Consider the following 20,331-nt stretch of genomic DNA (forward strand, 5'->3'; position numbering starts at 1 on the left):
TGATCGACGTTGCATGTAATATGGCGATAATTGCTTTTCCGATGTAGAAGAAGTAAAGAACATGGTAATTCGTGGCTGAGTTAGGAAAAGATTGATAGAATTTTTCACAATGGTGAGAAACATCGATGAATTTGAGATTGGTGGAAAGTAAGTAAATGCGTAGATCTCTTGTTGTTAATCCCTTGGCCTATAATCACGAGCGAGACTCGTGGCACGGGATTTGTGCCATAAGCGAAAACCACGAATCCAAAAACACTATTTGTCCTCAAACGTTGTTTATTATTTCACAATTCCCTTTGTAGCCCCTAAATATACATGTCATAAGAGGTATACATCTTGCGCCAGTTCGGGCACACGGCTAAACAGATGAATGGCACGGCGCGCGACCGAACTTCTTGCTTATTATGGCTCGCGCGATGGGCAGATAGCGTGTAGGCCAAGCGGTTAATTATGCAATTTTATCATTGCACAGTTATTAAATGGGTATGATACAAACGACAGAAAATAATGATATTTTAAAATCTGCGTTAGGAAATTGATAAAACACGGGGGAATTCCAAGAATTTGCAGACAGCTACGAACGATTTCGCAGACCATATTTTTTTCTACACAGTATATAAGTACTTCGATGTTGTTAAAAATGCGAGCCGTATACTATTTTATAGTTTCGAAGATAGCCATTTTGGCGGGTGACGTGTTTGCATGCCGTGTATTGACAGCCATAACATAAATGATCGACGTTGCATGTAATATGGCGATAATTGCTTTTCCGATGTAGAAGAAGTAAAGAACATGGTAATTCGTGGCTGAGTTAGGAAAAGATTGATAGAATTTTTCACAATGGTGAGAAACATCGATGAATTTGAGATTGGTGGAAAGTAAGTAAATGCGTAGATCTCTTGTTGTTAATCCCTTGGCCTATAATCACGAGCGAGACTCGTGGCACGGGATTTGTGCCATAAGCGAAAACCACGAATCCAAAAACACTATTTGTCCTCAAACGTTGTTTATTATTTCACAATTCCCTTTGTAGCCCCTAAATATACATGTCATAAGAGGTATACATCTTGCGCCAGTTCGGGCACACGGCTAAACAGATGAATGGCACGGCGCGCGACCGAACTTCTTGCTTATTATGGCTCGCGCGATGGGCAGATAGCGTGTAGGCCAAGCGGTTAATTATGCAATTTTATCATTGCACAGTTATTAAATGGGTATGATACAAACGACAGAAAATAATGATATTTTAAAATCTGCGTTAGGAAATTGATAAAACACGGGGGAATTCCAAGAATTTGCAGACAGCTACGAACGATTTCGCAGACCATATTTTTTTCTACACAGTATATAAGTACTTCGATCTAGTTCTATCATTGTACTTTGGGTTTAAAACCGTATCGTTTCTGTCATTACGCTAACAAAATAATGAAAAAATCAAAGGTGCGTACTTCTTATTATGCCAGAATAAAAAGGTATGTGCAGCTTATACTAGACATAATCTTAATTGATGTTAATATATATAATATGCAATTTTTAATTCGCACGGTATTTGCATTTTTATATTTTCATTTTATTTAAAAATATGTTTATTCTGACATAGGTTGAACAAGATCAATGAGTGCTATGAAATTAAAACAAAAACGCTGATGACAGATGTAAGAAATTTTTAAGGAAGGATTAAAACGTATAAACTAAATATTATCAAAATTATCTGTATAAATATATTAGTAATAATATTAGTAATGTAATGATTTTTTCGTCTAATAATACTTTTATGTTATTTTAGTAAAAAAATGGTTGTGGGGCGTTGGATGCGCAGCAATTTTGGTTTTAGTATCTTGCCTTCCTGGAATTATCATTCTCATTACGAATAAATACCTCGCGCGTAATTCTAGTACTACAACATCTGTAGATTTTCCGCAAATTCCAGATTCTGGGCTCGGAGGTAATATTCATAACTTTCTTAATCATTATATTTCGTTAATTTTTGTTATACTTGTCAATCAATTAGTAGTTTAACGATAATTGGAAATGTCTGAAGAATTAATATATTTGTTGCTTGTCAACGAGTTGTTTGTAACTAAATTATATTGGTTAAATTACAGATAAAGTAAAAAATGTTCGTTTCATTCAACAAAATGAATGGGGTGCTCAGCCACCTACGACAGCTTTAACAAAGATGAAACTTCCAGTACCATACGTGATTATTAGTCATACGGCAACTGAAATTTGTAGAACAGAAGCAGAATGTGCATATCACGTTCGATATATACAAACATTTCACATAGAATCTAAACAATGGTCGGATATCGCTTATAACTTTCTTGTTGGTGGCGATGGATACGTATACGTTGGTCGCAGTTGAGATTTTATGGGCGTTCATTCCTTTGGATTCAATAATATTAGCATAGGTATTTCTTTTATCAGAACGTTCAACACCGTAATACCACCTAAAAGTCAACTGTATGCTGCGCAACGATTTATCGAATTGGGCATTGAAAATGGTAAAATTGCGCCGGATTATAAATTATTAGGACACCGACAAGTCTTTCGGACTTCAAGTCCGGGAGATGCATTATATAGTGTCATCCAAACTTGGCCCCATTGGTCACCATCGCCATAAAGAAATCTTTCTTTTTGTACAATACGATGTATCAGTGATATTTCAAATGTATTCAATTATATATTCTTATCGTCCGAAATACAGATGTACATTTGTACAAATTTCGAACAATTAAATTCTGTTTGTATTTATGTCTTCATGTAGCAATTTAGTACGTACGTTACCTTATTGATAATATTTGGACTATGACATTTTATATAAATTTATTGTAAATTAATCTGCAGATATTTAGATATATCTGATAAAATGTTAAATAAAGTATGAAACTATAAAGGTGTTATAAGGATCTTTTCTTAGGATTAGGATAAGATATTTAAGAAATGTCATATTTTTCGCTGTTAATGGTTATATCCGCATAATTTTTTATGCAGATTATTGCAGATGTATTACAGAAAATTATAAATAATTTACAATACATACTGTGAGAACAGGGAATTGCGTAAAAAGGTATAAAAGAAATAATCATATCAAGTTCTCTGTTCCAAATACTAACTTTTTGGAGGGATTTATTCTACAATTCATTGCTACATTAAATAATACAAGATAGATTGTACCGCCAAAAATTGAGGTAGCAATTAAATTTTAATTCTTCATTGTCAGAGGGCGTTAGAATCGTCTTCAGCGCAAATCGTTCAGTCTTATTTACAATTTTGATGTGTTTTAATTGAGAAAGTTTGCGGAACGCGAAAAGGATATAGATGCTTATGAAATGATTGATTATGGAACACATATTGTTTAAGGCAACTGTTACTAACAGTAACAGCATCCTTAAAGGAAGTAAATGTACAGAGCTCTCAGGGATTGAAAATTTTTATACATGTTTATAATTTTTCGATTTATATATCAATATAATGTTGTTAAAAATGCGAGCCGTGTACTATTTTATAGTTTCGAAGATAGCCATTTTGGCGGGTGACGTGTTTGCATGCCGTGTATTGACAGCCATAACATAAATGATCGACGTTGCATGTAATATGGCGATAATTGCTTTTCCGATGTAGAAGAAGTAAAGAACATGGTAATTCGTGGCTGAGTTAGGAAAAGATTGATAGAATTTTTCACAATGGTGAGAAACATCGATGAATTTGAGATTGGTGGAAAGTAAACAGAAGAAAGGCCGCGTATAATTTTCAGCCATGGTGGGGGGGGCAATGCACCATGGGAACAATTTGCGACAGGCGCATGCGTAGATCAGTTTACAGTTGGAGCTTGGAAGAAAATGGCGTCAGCTAAGTTTCTGGAGGAAGCTCTGAGCACGGACGTCGATGAATCTGCAGTGAACGCGATAGTGGGCTCCCTTGAAACACAACTGGTAACATCTACGCCAGCTGTATCTGGTCACCAAGTAAGTTCTGCATCAGTCAGCCAGCAGAATCATCAGGTGAACAGTGGTATTTCCAACGGGGGCACCATCACCGCGGTACAACCACAGAAACATGGGGTTTCAAACGGTGGCGGTGCTACTACAGTAAATAGTCTGATGAATCAAGAAGTCACGAAGTCTATTACCACGAGTACTCTTCTCCCTGTAAACGTGGTTACCTCAAACACAGTGGCGCCACAGGTTACTACACAACAGCAGCAACAGCAGCAACAGCATACACAGTCAGCAGTCCCCCCTGCTGCTTATATCAATCAAGCTACTACAAACCAAGTGACCAGCAATCAAACGACAAATATACCAAGCCTTACCAAAACACATGAACCTGTCAAAATAATTTATCCTACTGTTGGTCAAGTAATTGCAACCACAGGGGTAGCTAATGCAAATAACAAACTTTCTTTTCCTGCACAAACTGTTGGACAATTGGCCAATGGTACTTTGGGAATAACTTCACCGGCAGTGTTACAGACAGCATCAAATGTTTCTAATGTTGGTTCTGTCAGTGAAACAGGCAGTCAAACAGTTGCTAGTGTAAATAAGCCGACAGGTACAGCTTTGGTGATAAAGACTAGTGTAGCACAAAGTGGCATGGTTTCTGTTCCAATGTCTGTTCCTGTTTCTGTGGCTGGCACAGTCAGCACAGCACTACAGGGTAAAGCTGGAGTTACATCTACGATAGTACCTAGCAATGTGCAAATTCTTAATGTTAATGCAATGCGTCCTGCCACACCGGTGACAGGACAACAAGCAGGCAAGCAAGTTGCATCTAGAGTAGTGATTGGTCCACACATGCTTGGAACAAGACCTGGAGGTCCAGGGGTAAGATATTTGTAGTTTATAAACCAATTTTGATTTTATTATTTTATTATCAAGAATAATCTGTGATATTGTATCGAAAAATATTTTTTTATAAATTTTGGCTTCTATTATGTGTGCGTTAATGTCCTTACTGTTTTAATTGTTTTAAAATAAAAAAAAATTTTTTTTAGATAACATTGCAAACATTACATGGTCTTCAACCTGGAACTCAGGGTCATATACTATTAAAAACAGAAACTGGACAGTTTCAATTACTAAGGGTAGGGCCAGCTCCAACAGCAGGTACACCTGGTGGTACTACAGTTACACCAAATAGTATAGCAGGAAATGCAGTGGTTGCTGCACCATCTCCGGGCACTACCTATCGCTTAGCCTCAGTGCCGGCTGTAAGTAGGCTGAACACACAGTTCACTGGCCCACCACTCGCCACGTTAAGAAAATCTATTCAGGTGACGCACTCTTATACCTCTTACAAGACTCGATGTAGTGCAGTAGTAGATTTTTAGTTTGTGCCATTAGTTGGAATGGTGTTATTGGTAAGGCTATGTATTATGTTTATATTCTTTCATTCTATCTTTGTGTTATTTCAATCATATGAAGTTTTCTTTAAAATATAATTAGGTGTACAAATATCACTTTGATATATGCAAAGAAAGAATTTATATCTACATATTATATTATTGATTTAAGGATTTATAAAAATATCCAATTGTCATAAAACAGAAGTTTTATGTAGTATACAGAAAGTTTTATTTTTGTATTGGCTTATTTGCTGGGATGCCTCTTTATTGTAGACAGACTTTCTACATTTTTTAAATATGCAATTATTTTATTAAATTCAATGCTATTATCATTCGTATAGATATTGCATGTTATATTGGTTAAGGGTATCATAGAGTAACTCATTTTTGAAATTTTGGAAAGTAAAGACATTTATATATTTATTGCAATTATTTATAATAGAACAATGACACTTTCTTCATATTTATATAAATTTTTTATTTTCATTGAAATGAAATTCATATTTACACAACTTTAGAAATTATTTCCAAATCATAGTAATTTATATTCAAGGTAATTTAAAAATTATTATTATTATATTATTAGTTGAAAAAGATAAATATGAAGTTAACATTCTTGATTCTTCATGTATTAATTTTCTGCTAGAATTTCATATATAAAAAATTATATTTTATTAAGTTGATGCATTTATTAGTTCCTTATAAAATATTTCTTCTACAAACATGTACAGTACTTATGTATGTAAAATAAAATCAAGTATATTATGTACAGCTTAATAAAAAGCAATTAAAGAATAATATAGTAAAACAAATTACGAGTCTGTACAAGGTACAAGTGCGTCTTTAATACATAATACCATTAAACTTATTGTATCAAATCACAATATATGTATCTATTGACATCTGATTTCTTAAAATAATAAAAATAATTGAGAAAATCATAAAAATGTAGATTTTGTGTTTGAAGAATCAGAAGTTCAGCATGCATATAGAGGACATATGTAGATTATAATTGTAGAAATAGAAAAAGGAAAATGTGCTACGAACATTTTTATAAACTTAAATATAAAAGCATGTTCTATATATAAAATTATTATTCATATCATAAATTTGCTGTTTATATTTTATTTTTAGCAATGCTGCAAAATGCTTCTAAATACTTTTGAATGACATTGCAGTTTTGTAATTCATATAGAATTTTACAGAAGTTACAAATTCATAAATATCATTTAAAGAAAAGTGTATATATTTATTAATTTTTTAAACGTAGAATTATCAAATAAAAGTTTATTTTCTTTGTTTAATTTTAAATATAGAAAATCTTATAGTATCCGTTTATTTGTACAGACTGTGGCTGCAACTATTACAACAGCAACTACAACTCCATCAACAGTAACTGCTGCTGCTTCAAGTACTCCTACTCCACCTGTTACTACTGTTCAAACAGTTCAGACATCTACACCAGTATGTATTACATGCAATTACTAAAAAGAAATGTGTATATTAGTTGTTAAATGTAACAATAATTTTGCTTATAGTATATTAAGTTGGTTACGCTGTCTTTTTTTAATTATAGCGTCCAACTACAGATAATACCAAAGAAAAGTGCCGTAAATTTTTAGCAAACTTGTTAGAGTTGTCTAGTCGAGAACCTAAAGCGGTGGAGCGAAATGTTCGGACTTTAATACAAGAGTTAATTGATACTAAAGTTGAACCTGAAGAGTTCTGTGATAGGCTTGAACGATTATTAAATGCATCACCACAACCATGTCTGATTGGATTTCTCAAGAAAAGTTTGCCACTTTTACGTCAATCTCTTGTTACAAAAGAATTGGTCATAGAGGGAATAAAACCCCCTCCAGCCAATGTTGTTTTTCCCGTAACATCTACCACTCCTGTAGTAACACAGGTAAAGTCTCGTATAAATTTACAAACAGTTCGTAGAAATTGTTCATGAATAGTGTGTACAGATTATAAACACATAGTTTACATATAATGTTATCTTGTGTCTACATTTATATGTGTATATCAGTGCTGTATAAGTACTACTTGCGAATAAAGTGGATTCTTCCCATTCTCGTATATTGCCTTCTGCTTTTAGACTCAAATAAGAAAAGAAGAAAATCATATGTCAGACTTGTTGATATCTTTCTAAACTTTCTTCCTTTTATAGCGATAACGTGTGAAGACGAATAAAAAATCGCGTAAGATTCCTTCATGGACAGCACTGATCTATGTTGATATTTCAGAGTTTTAAGTCGTATCACTGAGAGAGATTGTTGTTGAGATTTGTACAAGACATGTATTTTGCAGTTTCTGAAAAAAAAGGCGATAAAAGATGATCTTTAACATCCAAAGTCTTTTTATGGCAGGTTATTTATAAATTAAACTTGGAAAGTAGTTTTATGTTTAAAAATTTTGTTCAAATGTAAAAAAGAGATATTAAAATTTTATCAGACAAAGTTGAACTGAAAAGTAGAAGAAACCAAAGAGTATAATTAGTATAATCTCAAAAATAATTTTCTGATGTATCTATCAATAGATTAGTGTATTATTATGTACAGTATATTGATGAATTTGTTATTGAAAGTAATTGATAGCAATTCTCAATTTGGTTATACTATTTGCTTAATATTAATGTATTTTATAATATAATGTAGCAGAATCAGCTTAGACCAACTGTTGCTGTGACAGCTGCAACAATTCCTGTAACTGCAGTTACTCCAACTACACAAGTAAGAGTAATGGCTCCACTACCTGCAGCTACAACTACAGTCCCACGACCTGCTCAGCCAGTTCAACAAAGGCTGGTAAGATATAAGAAGAGGTTTAATTTTGTTACATTAGAATATATTATTTGAATTGTAAATATATTGCTGTATATATAAGCTATGTAATTTAATTTCCATAATAGAGACAAATTAATGCTCTGATTCTTGGTTGTTAATGATTGGTGTACTACTTGCTTACGATTATCCATTTTTATAAAATATCTTTTTATTTGTTGTCTTTTTTTTAGACTTATGTAAATGACTAGTTGGATATCATTACACATTTAGAGGATGACGAAAAAATAGATTCTAAAATAAATATATATTCAAAACTATATTATATAAATATAAACCATATATATATATTCAAAACAAGCAATATATAAAAATTATATTTTCATGTATTTGTATCCAAATGTCGTCCGCTGTCTGTGTAGGTACGATCCGAAAAACTCAACTGGCCATTTATATGTTAAAATTAGATTAGATTCCTCAATATTAGATTGAAGTAAATTATAAAGTACTTATTGTTTTAGATACGACCTGTCACAACAGCAGTTCGTAGTCCTGCACCATATACTGTGAAATCAACGGCGGCGATAACTGGGATACGACCTACTGTGCCTACAATTCAAAAACCACCTATTACAACTGTTGTTAAAACAGTTCCAACCATAACGCAAGGCAAAACAGTCAACACAGCCACTACTGTTAATAAAGCCATAGTGCCTTCTTTTGTTCCAAAGCCAGTTACTAAAGAAAAAGAAAAAAAGACATTTTCGTCTGCAGGATACACGTAAGCAACGATATTTTGTTGTTTGTCATATTGTTTTGTAATGTTTATTCATTATATATATACGCTTATTTTGGTTAAATAGGGGAGATGACGATATCAATGATGTCGCAGCTATGGGTGGTGTTAATCTCGCCGAAGAATCGCAAAGGATTCTTGGTTCTACAGAATTTGTTGGAACACAAATCAGATCCTGTAAAGATGAAGTATTCTTACATATGACACCATTACAGCAAAGAATAAAACAAATCGGTAGTTACCTCTGTCAATTGTTCGATGTGAATACGCGACATAGTATATATAACATATGTGACACAGATATGATATAAACTTATTCTTTAGTTTCCAGTTATGGATTAGAAGAACCTAATCAAGAAGTTGCGGCGTTAATATCTCATGCTGTACAAGAAAGGTTAAAAAATTTAGTAGAAAAATTAGCAGTGATAGCAGAACATAGAGCTGATTTGATAAAGGTGAAGTTCACAGATTATAATAAATTGAATGAGGATTCAATTTTATATCATAATTGTTAATCAAATTGAGTATTTCTAGCATAAATAATGTATAATGGTTACAGGTGGACCCACGTTACGAAGTAACACAGGATGTTAGGGCACAATTAAAATTTTTAGAAGATTTGGATAAAGTGGAACGTAGAAGACATGAAGAACAAGAAAGAGAAATACTTTTACGTGCGGCAAAAAGTCGCGCAAAAACTGAGGATCCAGAACAAGCCAAGTTAAAGGCAAAAGCTAAAGAGGTACTTTCACAAATATATAAATTTAGAAAAAAATATAGCGTAAGAAGAATTAATTAGCATCTGAAATTTCATATAGATGCAACGTGCAGAAATGGAGGAATTAAGGCAAAGGGAAGCAAACTTGACAGCTTTGAGAGCAATCGGTCCACGTAAGAAGCCTAGACTTGACATAGGGGTGTCTGTCAATAGCCCTGGCAGTAATTCTGGTTTGAACGCTTCAGCGACTGGGATTAACAGACAAATGCCAATGAAACCACGTTTAAAGAAAGTGAATTTCAGAGACTTATTGTTCCTTCTTGAACAAGAAAAAGAAACGTGTAGGAGCACAATGCTCTATAAATCATACTTGAAGTGATGTTCTATAAAGGGCAGGAACTTAAGTGACCCGCCCGATATCTGGCGCTCTATCTACATGGTCTTGTGTGAGCTGGCCTCAATGGACCTTGACGAATCATGTGACGTTAGTGTGCGTTGCATTGTACAGTGTTTCATAAGTTACATACAATGAAATTCATTACGAATCACGTCGGGATTCCATATACATCCAAGATAAGATTATTTCTACCGTGTCGATAGGCTTCCCTATTTGTAAATGACTGAAGATTTTTTAAATGTAATATAATAGATTGTTCTTTATTTTTCAACACAAAATTGCATCATTGGAAAGAGCAATGTGTATAAGCACATGCCTGATGATCAGTCTTGGATAGTCTCTTTATGGAAAGGATGTTGTGTGGCCATATATAAGTATTGTTATATGGTGAATGTATGCCGAATGAATGTGTGTATATTGTCATTTATGTATATGCCTACTATATTGTAACACTTGACCTATACTTTTGGACACTGTAGCGACAGTATAAAGAGTGCGTGTTTTGTTAACATAATAAATCGTATTTTTGCAATCTGTAATGTAATAACATACTGTGAGCACACTGTCCAAAAAGTATGGAATAATTTGTACAATACCTTACGTATAAAATACTAAATAGTGATAATTTCAATGTTGGTACAACAGAATATAGCTACTCTCCACAATAAGATGGAATTGTTATCAGTATATTATGTTGTAATCTACATTTTCAGTGTTTATAAAAGAATTAGCTGTTACGTTTTTTATTAAAGAAATATTTACAAAAGTAAGAATTACGGATATTTCTTCGATTGATGTTAATTTAATCATTTATATTTCCTCTTCGGAATTAGTACAGTTTTTGCTAATCTTCAGAGAAAAATATGCTTTATATAATCGATTGAAAAAAAAGCGTGTACCTGATTTATAATGTAAAAGAATTTGCTGCAGATGTACGTGTGCCTATTATCGAACAGAATATTTAGAAAGATATCAATCTTTCCTAACTTGCTCATCACATGAGCGTCTTACACTACACGTGTCCGAAATAGATTCTTGTGCAACATTAAAAAAAGATAAAAAAAGGAAATCATTGTATATGTCTCATATGCAGAACCATCAATACATACATGTATGCATATATGCATGTATCATTTATTACGTACAGATTTGATTTTTAGTATAATATCAGTTTAGATTTTCCATGGTAACCTTCGTTATAAAAAGGTTTTTAATCTTGAATGATTCATGTTCATTTTTGCAGATTTACGTATGGAACATAGATAGTGAATTCTTGTCTTAAATATAAACATAAATACTATACACTGATGCCGATACCAGAAATCATCGATTTTTATAAGCTGTAATATAAATTTGATATAAGTTTGTTGAGGCAATAATAGAAGTTTTTCTATTGTACTGCTGTAGTTTGGAGTTACAGAATGATACAATACGAGGTATACTATTTATTTTTTTTTAGCAAATCGCGTGAGATGGTTATTTCAGATTATCCGAGTACAAATAGGAATTATAATAAAAAGAAGAAGTCTAAAGTATCCTGATAATCTGGATTAACTGTAATTGCTCGATGATTTTCGTGCTTCCACATTTTTTGGAATGCACGATAACACTTCCTGATAGGCATTCGAAAAGAAAGAAAAGTAAAATATATTGCAAAGGCACGTACACCTGTGAGTCTTCTAGTGTAAATAACGGGAGAATAAAAGCGAGTCTAACGTAACATTTCAGTTACAATTACGTGAAACGTTATGCTTCAACGGTTCAATATCGATTTAAAATATAATACGCGCACAAGACTGATGAATTGCGTAAAAGATGTTAAGTTAAACTGAACTATTAACTTTGACTATCCATAGCGCTGATTAATTATGAGGTGGATCAGTACAAAAGAGGAAAGAAAAAGAAAAGAGGAAAAAATTATTTAAAGCGTAATGGGTGCAAGGATATATGATTGCAATATTGATCTCAGCTACATAATTCTATTTGTTATTGCGTGCACCAAGAAATGATTGCCTTTTTATATATAAATATATATAATAGCAATTGATATAAGTTTTTCATTGCGAGAGCGAGCGAGCGAGCGAGAGAGAGAGAGCTTATAATTAAAAAAAAAGAAAAAAAAACAAAACAGATCGTTGAAGCAACATTATTCGAGTAATAACATGTAAATAATTCGTTTTTTAGTAGCTATATACTTTTATCGGAAAAGGCGCACATACAATTACTTGTACCATACTTTTTGCCGCGCACTTCACAGTGTAAGAAATTTTTACTTAGCTGCGTGTTCCTCTTTAGAATGATTGCATCATTTTTTACGAGCTCGATGAAAAAAAACGCAAATTTCCGAAGTTAGTTATATTATAATGTTCTCCTAACTGCCACTAGGTGGAATTATTAATATAAATATATAAATAGAGGAATGTAAAGAAACAAAAAAAAATACTAAAGGTACATAGCAGTTTTGGTACAGTATGATATTTTTACAAATTGTAATTGGATAAATCGTAACCGAGAGATAATAAAACACAAGAATAAGTTTCACCAAAGAATAGCCCGAATTTTTTATTCTTAGGCTTCTAATTGTTTTTTTTTTGTCATGTAAGAAAGGAAAATGATCTTTATACGGGGTACGTTGAGTTTTTTCGAAAAGGAATAAAATTCTGTTCTTCCTTGTTATAGTTCGGCTTGTAAGTATAGCTTCCGTGAAATTATAAGTTCATAAAGTTTCGGGCTGTTAATGTATTTACAACATTAAACGATTAAGATACTGGAAGTATAATCGAGTAAATATCATTTTTATTGTACCATTTTTGTTTTAATATATTCATTTGTATTTATGATACATTTTTTTGATGGATGTATTTATGTAGTAAATGTTTTTTTTAAGTTCAATTAAACAATCCATCGGCAAAATTTCAGTAACCATTGAATGACTTATGTAAGATATTTATCTTTGTTCGTAAAATAAAACACATGTGGCAGAAAGTCAATTATGTAATATAAGCGTGTTAAAAGTTATCAGATTGTGATTATGTATCGCTGGACTATCATCTCAGGCAATGTTCGGTACAAGATTCCATTTAAAGAAACTGCCAAATGGTCGACCATTTGCACATTTGCTTCGTGTCTTTGATGTTGTCGCGACCATAATTTCTTCTTCGTAACTATATATATATATGTACTTTAATTATCGTCGTTATTTAAGTACATAAAATTTACGCTAATCATACAACAAGATATTAGAAAGTAAAAGAATACCCTTACAGGAAGTAAATGAGTAAAATGTAAAAAAAACAGAAGAAAATATACCGAAGTAGCTTGGGATGACAGATTAAAAACATATCACGATTTCATGGAATTGCGGTTATCGTGGTTAGCGGAGGATTGATATCGTGAAAAATATCGCTCGTTCAGCCTTCATGCAGACAATGGGTAGCGTTGCGTCCCGGCGTATTCTCGAATTTCAAGCCCGTCTTCCATGTTGACGCCAAAGGCTACTTCGCCTCGTGTCGTGTATTGAAGGACCTGGGACTGAGGCGGCCCCGAGGCGATCCAGAAATGGAATATAATCAAGCCGTTGCTCGACAGAGACGGAGAACGTTGGGGTAAAATGTGCAATAGGTAGCATGAAGAGGAGAGGTGAGAGAGAGAGAGAGAGAGAGAGAGAGAGAGAGAGAGAGAGAGAGAGAGAGAGAGAGAGAGAGAGAGAGAGAGAGAGAGAGAGAGAGAGAGAGAGAGAGAGAGAGAGAGAGAGAGAGAGAGAGAGAGAGAGAGAGAGAGAGAGAGAGAGAGAGAGAGAGAGAGAGAGAGAGAGAGAGAGAGAGAGAGAGAGAGAGAGAGAGAGAGAGAGAGAGAGAGAGAGAGAGAGAGAGAGAGAGAGAGAGAGAGAGAGAGAGAGAGAGAGAGAGAGAGAGAGAGAGAGAGAGAGAGAGAGAGAGAGAGAGAGAGAGAGAGAGAGAGAGAGAGAGAGAGAGAGAGAGAGAGAGAGAGAGAGAGAGAGAGAGAGAGAGAGAGAGAGAGAGAGAGAGAGAGAGAGAGAGAGAGAGAGAGAGAGAGAGAGAGAGAGAGAGAGAGAGAGAGAGAGAGAGAGAGAGAGAGAGAGAGAGAGAGAGAGAGAGAGAGAGAGAGAGAGAGAGAGAGAGAGAGAGAGAGAGAGAGAGAGAGAGAGAGAGAGAGAGAGAGAGAGAGAGAGAGAGAGAGAGAGAGAGAGAGAGAGAGAGAGAGAGAGAGAGAGAGAGAGAGAGAGCAATCGAGGGACAGAGAAAAAGGAGTGGTAGTTACAAAGATATAGAAGAAACTGAGGAAAGGGATGAAAAAAAAGTGGAGTTTTGGGGAAAAAGGGGAACAGGATTATAGAAAGGACAAAAGAGGAACGTAGAAAAATGAAGGGGAAAATACAGAGCAGAGAAAAGGGGAGGAGTTGTAGAAAAAAGAGGGGATTGTAAAGAAAATGACGGAAACAATAAGGTAGGATAGATGAAAAGATAAAGGAAGGAGGAAAACAGAACTGCGAACAGAAAGAGATAGGATGAGAGAGAGTTGGGTGAGAGGGTCGAAGCAGAGCGTTGGGCTCTCTACTCGGCAGGTTCGAGGGATGACAGCCCGCGGCCTGTACTACCCCCAGGCATCGCGGATATTGAGTTCACGGTAACCATGGAAACGGGGCCTGAGGCAATGACGTTTGTACGCTTTATCCCTTATTCCCGCGGTTACGTGATCAACGCTGTTCCGAGCTCTTTTGCTCTCTCCTGCTTCTCCACCTCCGTTTCTTCTTCCTCTTGTTCTTTCTCCATGCGCTGCCCTCTTTTTCTCTTTGTCTAGCGCTACGAGGGATCTATTGTTAGGTGGATTTATAAATCTGGTTATTACCATTGTCTCTGTCCTTCGCTAGTTATCAGGGAAGGTTTTCTTTTAGATCGTTGGGAAGCTGGGTGGTTCGTAAAATGATATGGCCAGTCACCGTGTCTAAAACGAATAATAACGCGAACCGGCGACGCAATAATTTTTTACTGCCATCTTCTTTTTTTGTTTTTTATTGTCCGCGGCGTTCAAAAGTCATCGCATCGATTGAAAGTCATCAGAGCGAAAGGTCAGCGCGTGGGACGCTCGAGTTGCTCACAATCAGGTGGAAAAGTCGAAAGCAGATATCGCGTAACCAGTTTAGAGCCTATCGAATTTTTATACCGGAGCGTTACGAAAACTGAATTGTCCGACTAATGGTTTTATTCCGCTTGGTTTCTCCGTCAGATTTTATTTTTCCTCTCGAGAACTGACCGAACCCAGCGGTCCTCCTCGCCGCTGTTACAATTTTTCTCTCTCGTATCGCGAGGATATATCTCTCAAATAAGCAGACATTTAAATAACATCCAGCTTCGCTCGTAATCGTTTCGTTAGTGAATTTTAAAATTTAATGCATCGATTGGTGAAAGGGACGGTGACTCGGGTGATGAGTTATTCGCGACCCGCGCGAAATAAAGCACCATCGTTTCCACGGTTTCAAGTAATAAACATTTTATTAAATCAATCGAAACGATAGTTATCGTAGCAAGTGTCTTATCGAAGATTAGAAACTATTCTCCTTCTTTCAACGCGTTAATAACCGGGACAGTCGGTGAAGCGGATCAGAACTCGCGAGACTTTAGCGAAGCTTCGAATTAAAAGAAACGATACAAAGAACTTTCTTTCTTTTCTTTTTTCCTTTTGTTAATTTTATTCGTTCGTTTCTCTCGTGGTAGAAGGTCGCTTCTGTCTAATTTATTTAATTAGAAACACAGCTTGAGTCGATGAGATCAACGCGAATTATTTCGTTGTCGAATGTTCCGCATCTAGATGTCGGCAGTTTTTATATATATATATATTTATATATCGATATAGATACACGTTTATTCGCGGTATTTACATTAATTAATATGGCATTTAAATACATATAGGTACACCTTATTAAATAAGAGCAAAGTAAGAAGCGGCACACCCGACGTACTTATATGCATAAGTGGGTCACGAGCGTGCGTGATGATACCGTTCGACGATATACAACCGCGAAGATTATATTTCTTAGCCCGATTTTCTTAAAGAATTGAAACGATTTTAACGGTAATTCTTATAATTATAAATTACACGCCGCACCAGTCGTAATTTCATTAACGTTATGCAGAGTCGAACATCTGTAACGTAAAGACGCGTAGTAACTCAAGGCACTCGATTCATTAAACGTTCGGAATTATCGAATAAAATTCAATGTAAATGAACTTCGATTTTATTCCAAATGATTTCCAAGAATACAACGGCTGTTCTTGTTTGACTTCCCTCGCGTAATTAAATTAAATTTAAACATCGATTTCATCAATTCGATACAAAAGTGTAAATACTCGTTACATTTGTCATTCATTATCGTAACTGTAGTTGGAAATCTGGACAAAAATCGAAACCTTCTATCAAGAATATACATACCCTGCAAAACCTAATTATACATATATAATTGTCTCTTTCTACCCAGGTAATAGATTTTTCAATGCTATGAACCACAATAGTGGTTCATATAATTAAACATCTATCAACGAAAGGAATCCCCGAAACTCGATATATATCACAGAATACAAGAATCGCAAAAGGAAATGAAATTTACGATTACATGGCTGCCTATCCAATTGTCAGAATCAAGATCGGTCGATTTAACTCATTAAGGACTAAGTAATAATAGTTTATCATAACATTACAAATACTTACATTTCTTTAAATTTTATAAAATCGTAGAATCTAAACGCAAAATCTGGTGGTGAAAAAAGTAACATACTAAGCGAATTCGATAAATGTTGCGTTAACTCAACGTTGGTCCTTAATAAGGATAAAAGAATGAATTAAAATTCGTCGATCTAAAGAACATGGGGAACCGCTATATTACAAGAAAGTACAAACTGTTCCATCACCGACGGTCATCGTATTCCCTCGAACGAAGAATCAACGTACAGTTACGATATCTTATCTTCGCGCAACATCTCGGACACGAAGGTGCTCCGTCCGCCAGAACAATCGGATCATCATCGTTCGTGACGCAGTCTTGAAGAGTTCTCCTGGACAGTTTCACTCGGGATCGTGGTCGCGTTGAAGGCAACGAACCGTCCTCGAGCTAGTCTTCCGCTGATGAGCGGTGTTCCGTCAAGTGTTGATAGCCTGTCGAACGAATAGGTACTCCGAGAATTGTTGTCCTTCCACGCCGCCACCATTGCTGGCTACCACGCGGAATCCCGCGTTCAAAAGCCTGGTGATGGCCTGCACGGAGTTCAGTTTGCAGTAACCATTTAATGGGAACCTGATAACGTGACGAGCGTCCTGTTGGTGCCAAGCAACGCCAGATCGAGCGTCGATTACCGCCTGGGTCGTTTCCGGAAACACCTCGTCCAGTAACGCGCGACCGCCAGACAGCATAACTCGTTCTCCCAGATCTGGGCTGACGTGAAGGGCCACGCACTCGAAGTTACAATTCCCTTCGTTGGCGCGGATTTTGTCAGAGTCTCGGTTACACGGTAGCGTTGTGCATCCTGTGCCACGGTTGCCTAGTTGATTGGTTGGCGGTGGACTCGGGGACGAAGAAGACATCGTGGTGGTCGTCGTGGAACCGTTTTTTATACGCTCCTTTTTCATTTGCTCCAGCTGCCTGCACATAGCTGGAAAAACAATGTAGAGATGAGTTCATTCGGAATTTGGAAGATAAGTGGATAGATATTTAAAGTGATGTGTCGTGAATACGATTTATTATTTTGGCAGATTGTCTTTTAACTCTTTTTGTTCGGAACTCCTTTTGTTCTCTTATAGACAATTTCTTCTTTTATCAATTACTGCTAGTCAGACTGCAGATATTTATGCGAATTCAGATTTTTACGAATATAATTGAAAAATGGGATACAGATAAAGAATCTTTTTCATCCATTAGATGTAATATATCCATTAGATGTTATATATTTTTTATATATTATATATGTTATATATTTTGCGTATTGCACTTTCAAATTTCCCATAAATACATAAAAAATCCCCAGTCTATCAGTAATAGAAACACGTTTCATCTGATTTTCGAAGAAGAAATAATGTAATAAAGATCAAGACCAGTTTTACCAGAAACAAACACGCTCGTTATTTAACTACTTGATATAATACGTTAAGGTGCAATGTTGAATGTGGTAGGATTGGGCAAGAATCTTCGGAAAAGATATTGTCTCCTTTCTCTTTACCTCTGTACCGAATTCTCGAATATTGATTAATATATTACTGCGCTTCTGTTTACCTTTTTTTCGATCGCACACACTGGAGACAAGGAGACGTGATCGTGATCGAACGATACCGTGAGCCGTTGGGATTTCACGAGTCCCATGTGCTTTCGCCGTGGCTCTCGTTCATCAAGATATTACCCGTTTTAATGCATTATAATGCGATCTTTTAACGCTGCTGGTATTAGCGGTTAATGGCAGGAAAAATGATCTGAGAAGAGATTCTGCCATGCAGATAACATGATTTATCGTTGGTGAACCATGATCTCTTGTTCCCCTTTTCTCCTTCTTACAGAAGCCAAAGGAAGTTGTCCGTCCAAACCGCAAAGATTTTTATACGAGATTAAGTAATACCGGCTCTTTCGTCAATTTGAATACTTTCTTCTTGTTCGTATTTAACGGTACGCCTCTCCGTTGAGTAATTGAGCGTTGAAAGGACCGTTTGAAAAGAATTAATCGCATGGAAATTAAAGGACTACGTATCAGAGGACTACGACGATCAAAGATAAGACGAGAGAGTTTCTCTTACGCGCAATATCGAAGTATCGTGCTTCTTCTAAAAGCAGATCCAGATCGGCGAAATTGTCTGGTATTAGTAGACGGGAGTTTCTCATGAAATTTAGGATATGTCTGAACATGCCGCCATCCCTGTCGATGAAGTAATGTTGCTTCAGGGAGTCCAGTACGATGGGGATGCTGCCGTTGAATAATTTTGCTAGTCTTGACTCGGGATACCTGAAAGATACACGTTAGAAGAATATTTATTCTGCTTTTAAAGTATCTTTCCTCGATAATTTACGGTTAAGGTGCTTAAGATAACTTTTCCTTATATTAACTCTTTAAGCGATGAATATTCTGGGTATAAATGTCTTCTACAGATGACATATAATGTATTATGTGTCATAACTAATGATTATTGCTGCAAGAACGTTTCACAAATACTTTGTTATTTATGTAAAAGGGTGTGAAACAGATGGAATGTATCTTTTTTATTTCAAGCATATCAATGGTCTATAACAGTGAGATTTTGCCGAATACATACATTACCGATCAAAAATTTACAGTCATTCGTCCAATTGTATATATCTAGACACATATCGTATTTCATGCTAATTTGTATTGTTAATTCAGAATTAATATCTGTCCAACTGTATCTAGGCGTACCGAACCACACGCTAGAATTAACAATATGAACATCAGTAATAGCACTTTCCTTTACTTCAATAGATTTTTCACTAAAGAATTTTTTAAAGGAAGAAAATTCGCAATTGACATTATTCTAAAAGCTATTCTTGGATTCTACAGAGCACGGGATGCATTGACGCCTTTAACCATTATATGTATCCGTCCATAATTTATTAATCTAATGATACTTCATTAAAAAGTTTGCACATTCGATATTTTATCCCATCCTGTAACTTAACTCTTCGGGGTACAGAATTTTAATACAAAAAAAGACTATAATTGCACAGACATTTTATTTAAAATTACGACCACTCTGAATGAGTTATGAACACGTACCGGCTGAATTAATACATGTTCTTTCCTGTACACCTATTAAACGAGTGTTATTCATATCTGTGACAAAACGAAATCAGTTAACCGCTGTAAACCGCTGTGCTTTGAATTATCTTAATATTTCAAAGTGGGATGAAAAACATCCCACTGTGCATGTACGTCATAAGTACTGGACAGAGATAGGCTACTTTTTATCCTACTATGGTCCAAAGAATTGAAGGCTAAATGTAAAGAGATAAATTCGTTCGACACCCACGTGAGCGGTCTGGATTCGAAAATCTGTTTGCTAAGTTGCCATGTTCCTTAATTTCTCGAATAAAACGATGTCGTTTGTAAGCTTGTTACACGCTTACGGTATTTTGTTTTGTTCGTTTTTAAATCTCGCTGATCGACTGACTCGATAAATCCTCGAGCAATTTTACCGAAGGGGGTACGCTGCTGTTCGTACTCGGCGACATATAAATTATACTTTCGCATTGAAGAGGTCTCGTCGAGGCGAGGCAGG

General features: G+C 35.4%; 2 protein-coding genes and 1 non-coding gene across 8 annotated transcripts in view; 2 read left to right on the top strand and 1 right to left on the bottom strand.

The window, feature by feature from the left end:
• The first annotated feature begins 643 nt into the window (after positions 1-643).
• On the top strand, positions 644-1,878 carry LOC100742091. Of its 2 annotated transcripts, none has more exons than XR_004461279.1 (4): positions 644-882; positions 1,263-1,472; positions 1,601-1,684; positions 1,787-1,878. It is a non-coding gene; the product is annotated as an uncharacterized LOC100742091 (transcript). The 2 variants fall into 2 exon arrangements; XR_004461278.1 differs by having other exon boundaries at positions 1,601-1,655.
• A 1,206-nt stretch (positions 1,879-3,084) lies between these two features.
• LOC100746770 (transcription initiation factor TFIID subunit 4) lies at positions 3,085-12,484 on the top strand. 3 transcript variants are annotated; one of them, XM_012382927.3, is made up of 10 exons: positions 3,085-4,826; positions 4,997-5,275; positions 6,695-6,811; positions 6,924-7,256; positions 8,011-8,157; positions 8,655-8,914; positions 8,997-9,163; positions 9,254-9,384; positions 9,489-9,671; positions 9,748-12,484. In XM_012382927.3, the coding sequence occupies exons 1-10, from the start codon at positions 3,843-3,845 to the stop codon at positions 10,024-10,026; spliced, it is 2,880 nt and encodes a 959-aa protein (XP_012238350.1). In that variant the 5' UTR covers positions 3,085-3,842; the 3' UTR covers positions 10,027-12,484. The 3 variants fall into 3 exon arrangements, with proteins under 3 accessions (XP_012238350.1, XP_003487791.1, XP_003487790.1); XM_003487743.4 differs by having other exon boundaries at positions 3,087-4,826; positions 8,008-8,157; XM_003487742.4 differs by having other exon boundaries at positions 3,088-4,826; positions 4,997-5,212; positions 8,008-8,157.
• A 2,818-nt stretch (positions 12,485-15,302) lies between these two features.
• LOC100746963 (BTB/POZ domain-containing protein KCTD1) overlaps positions 15,303-20,331 on the bottom strand; it is a 40,651-nt gene continuing 35,622 nt past the window's right edge. For all 3 annotated transcript variants that reach the window (XM_003487744.4, XM_033319606.1, XM_033319605.1), the window contains 2 exons: positions 18,838-19,043; positions 15,303-17,708 (listed from right to left, as the gene is read on the bottom strand). In XM_003487744.4, coding sequence (XP_003487792.1) covers positions 17,200-17,708; positions 18,838-19,043 — 715 coding nt within the window. In that variant the 3' untranslated portion in view covers positions 15,303-17,199. The remainder of the gene's footprint in view (positions 17,709-18,837; positions 19,044-20,331) is intronic.

This window comes from Bombus impatiens, unplaced genomic scaffold, assembly GCF_000188095.3.
Source record: "Bombus impatiens unplaced genomic scaffold, BIMP_2.2 scf_0197, whole genome shotgun sequence".
NCBI classification, from domain to species: domain Eukaryota; kingdom Metazoa; phylum Arthropoda; class Insecta; order Hymenoptera; family Apidae; genus Bombus; species Bombus impatiens.

Coding starts and splice junctions, on each gene's coding strand:
- LOC100746770 (XM_003487743.4), top strand. CDS start 3,843: ATGGCGTCAGCTAAGTTTCTGGAGGAAGCTCTGAGCACGGACGTCGAT. Junction 8,158..8,654: donor AGCCAGTTCAACAAAGGCTG/GTAAGATATAAG, acceptor TTATTGTTTTAG/ATACGACCTGTCACAACAGC. Junction 9,164..9,253: donor GCAAAGAATAAAACAAATCG/GTAGTTACCTCT, acceptor CTTATTCTTTAG/TTTCCAGTTATGGATTAGAA.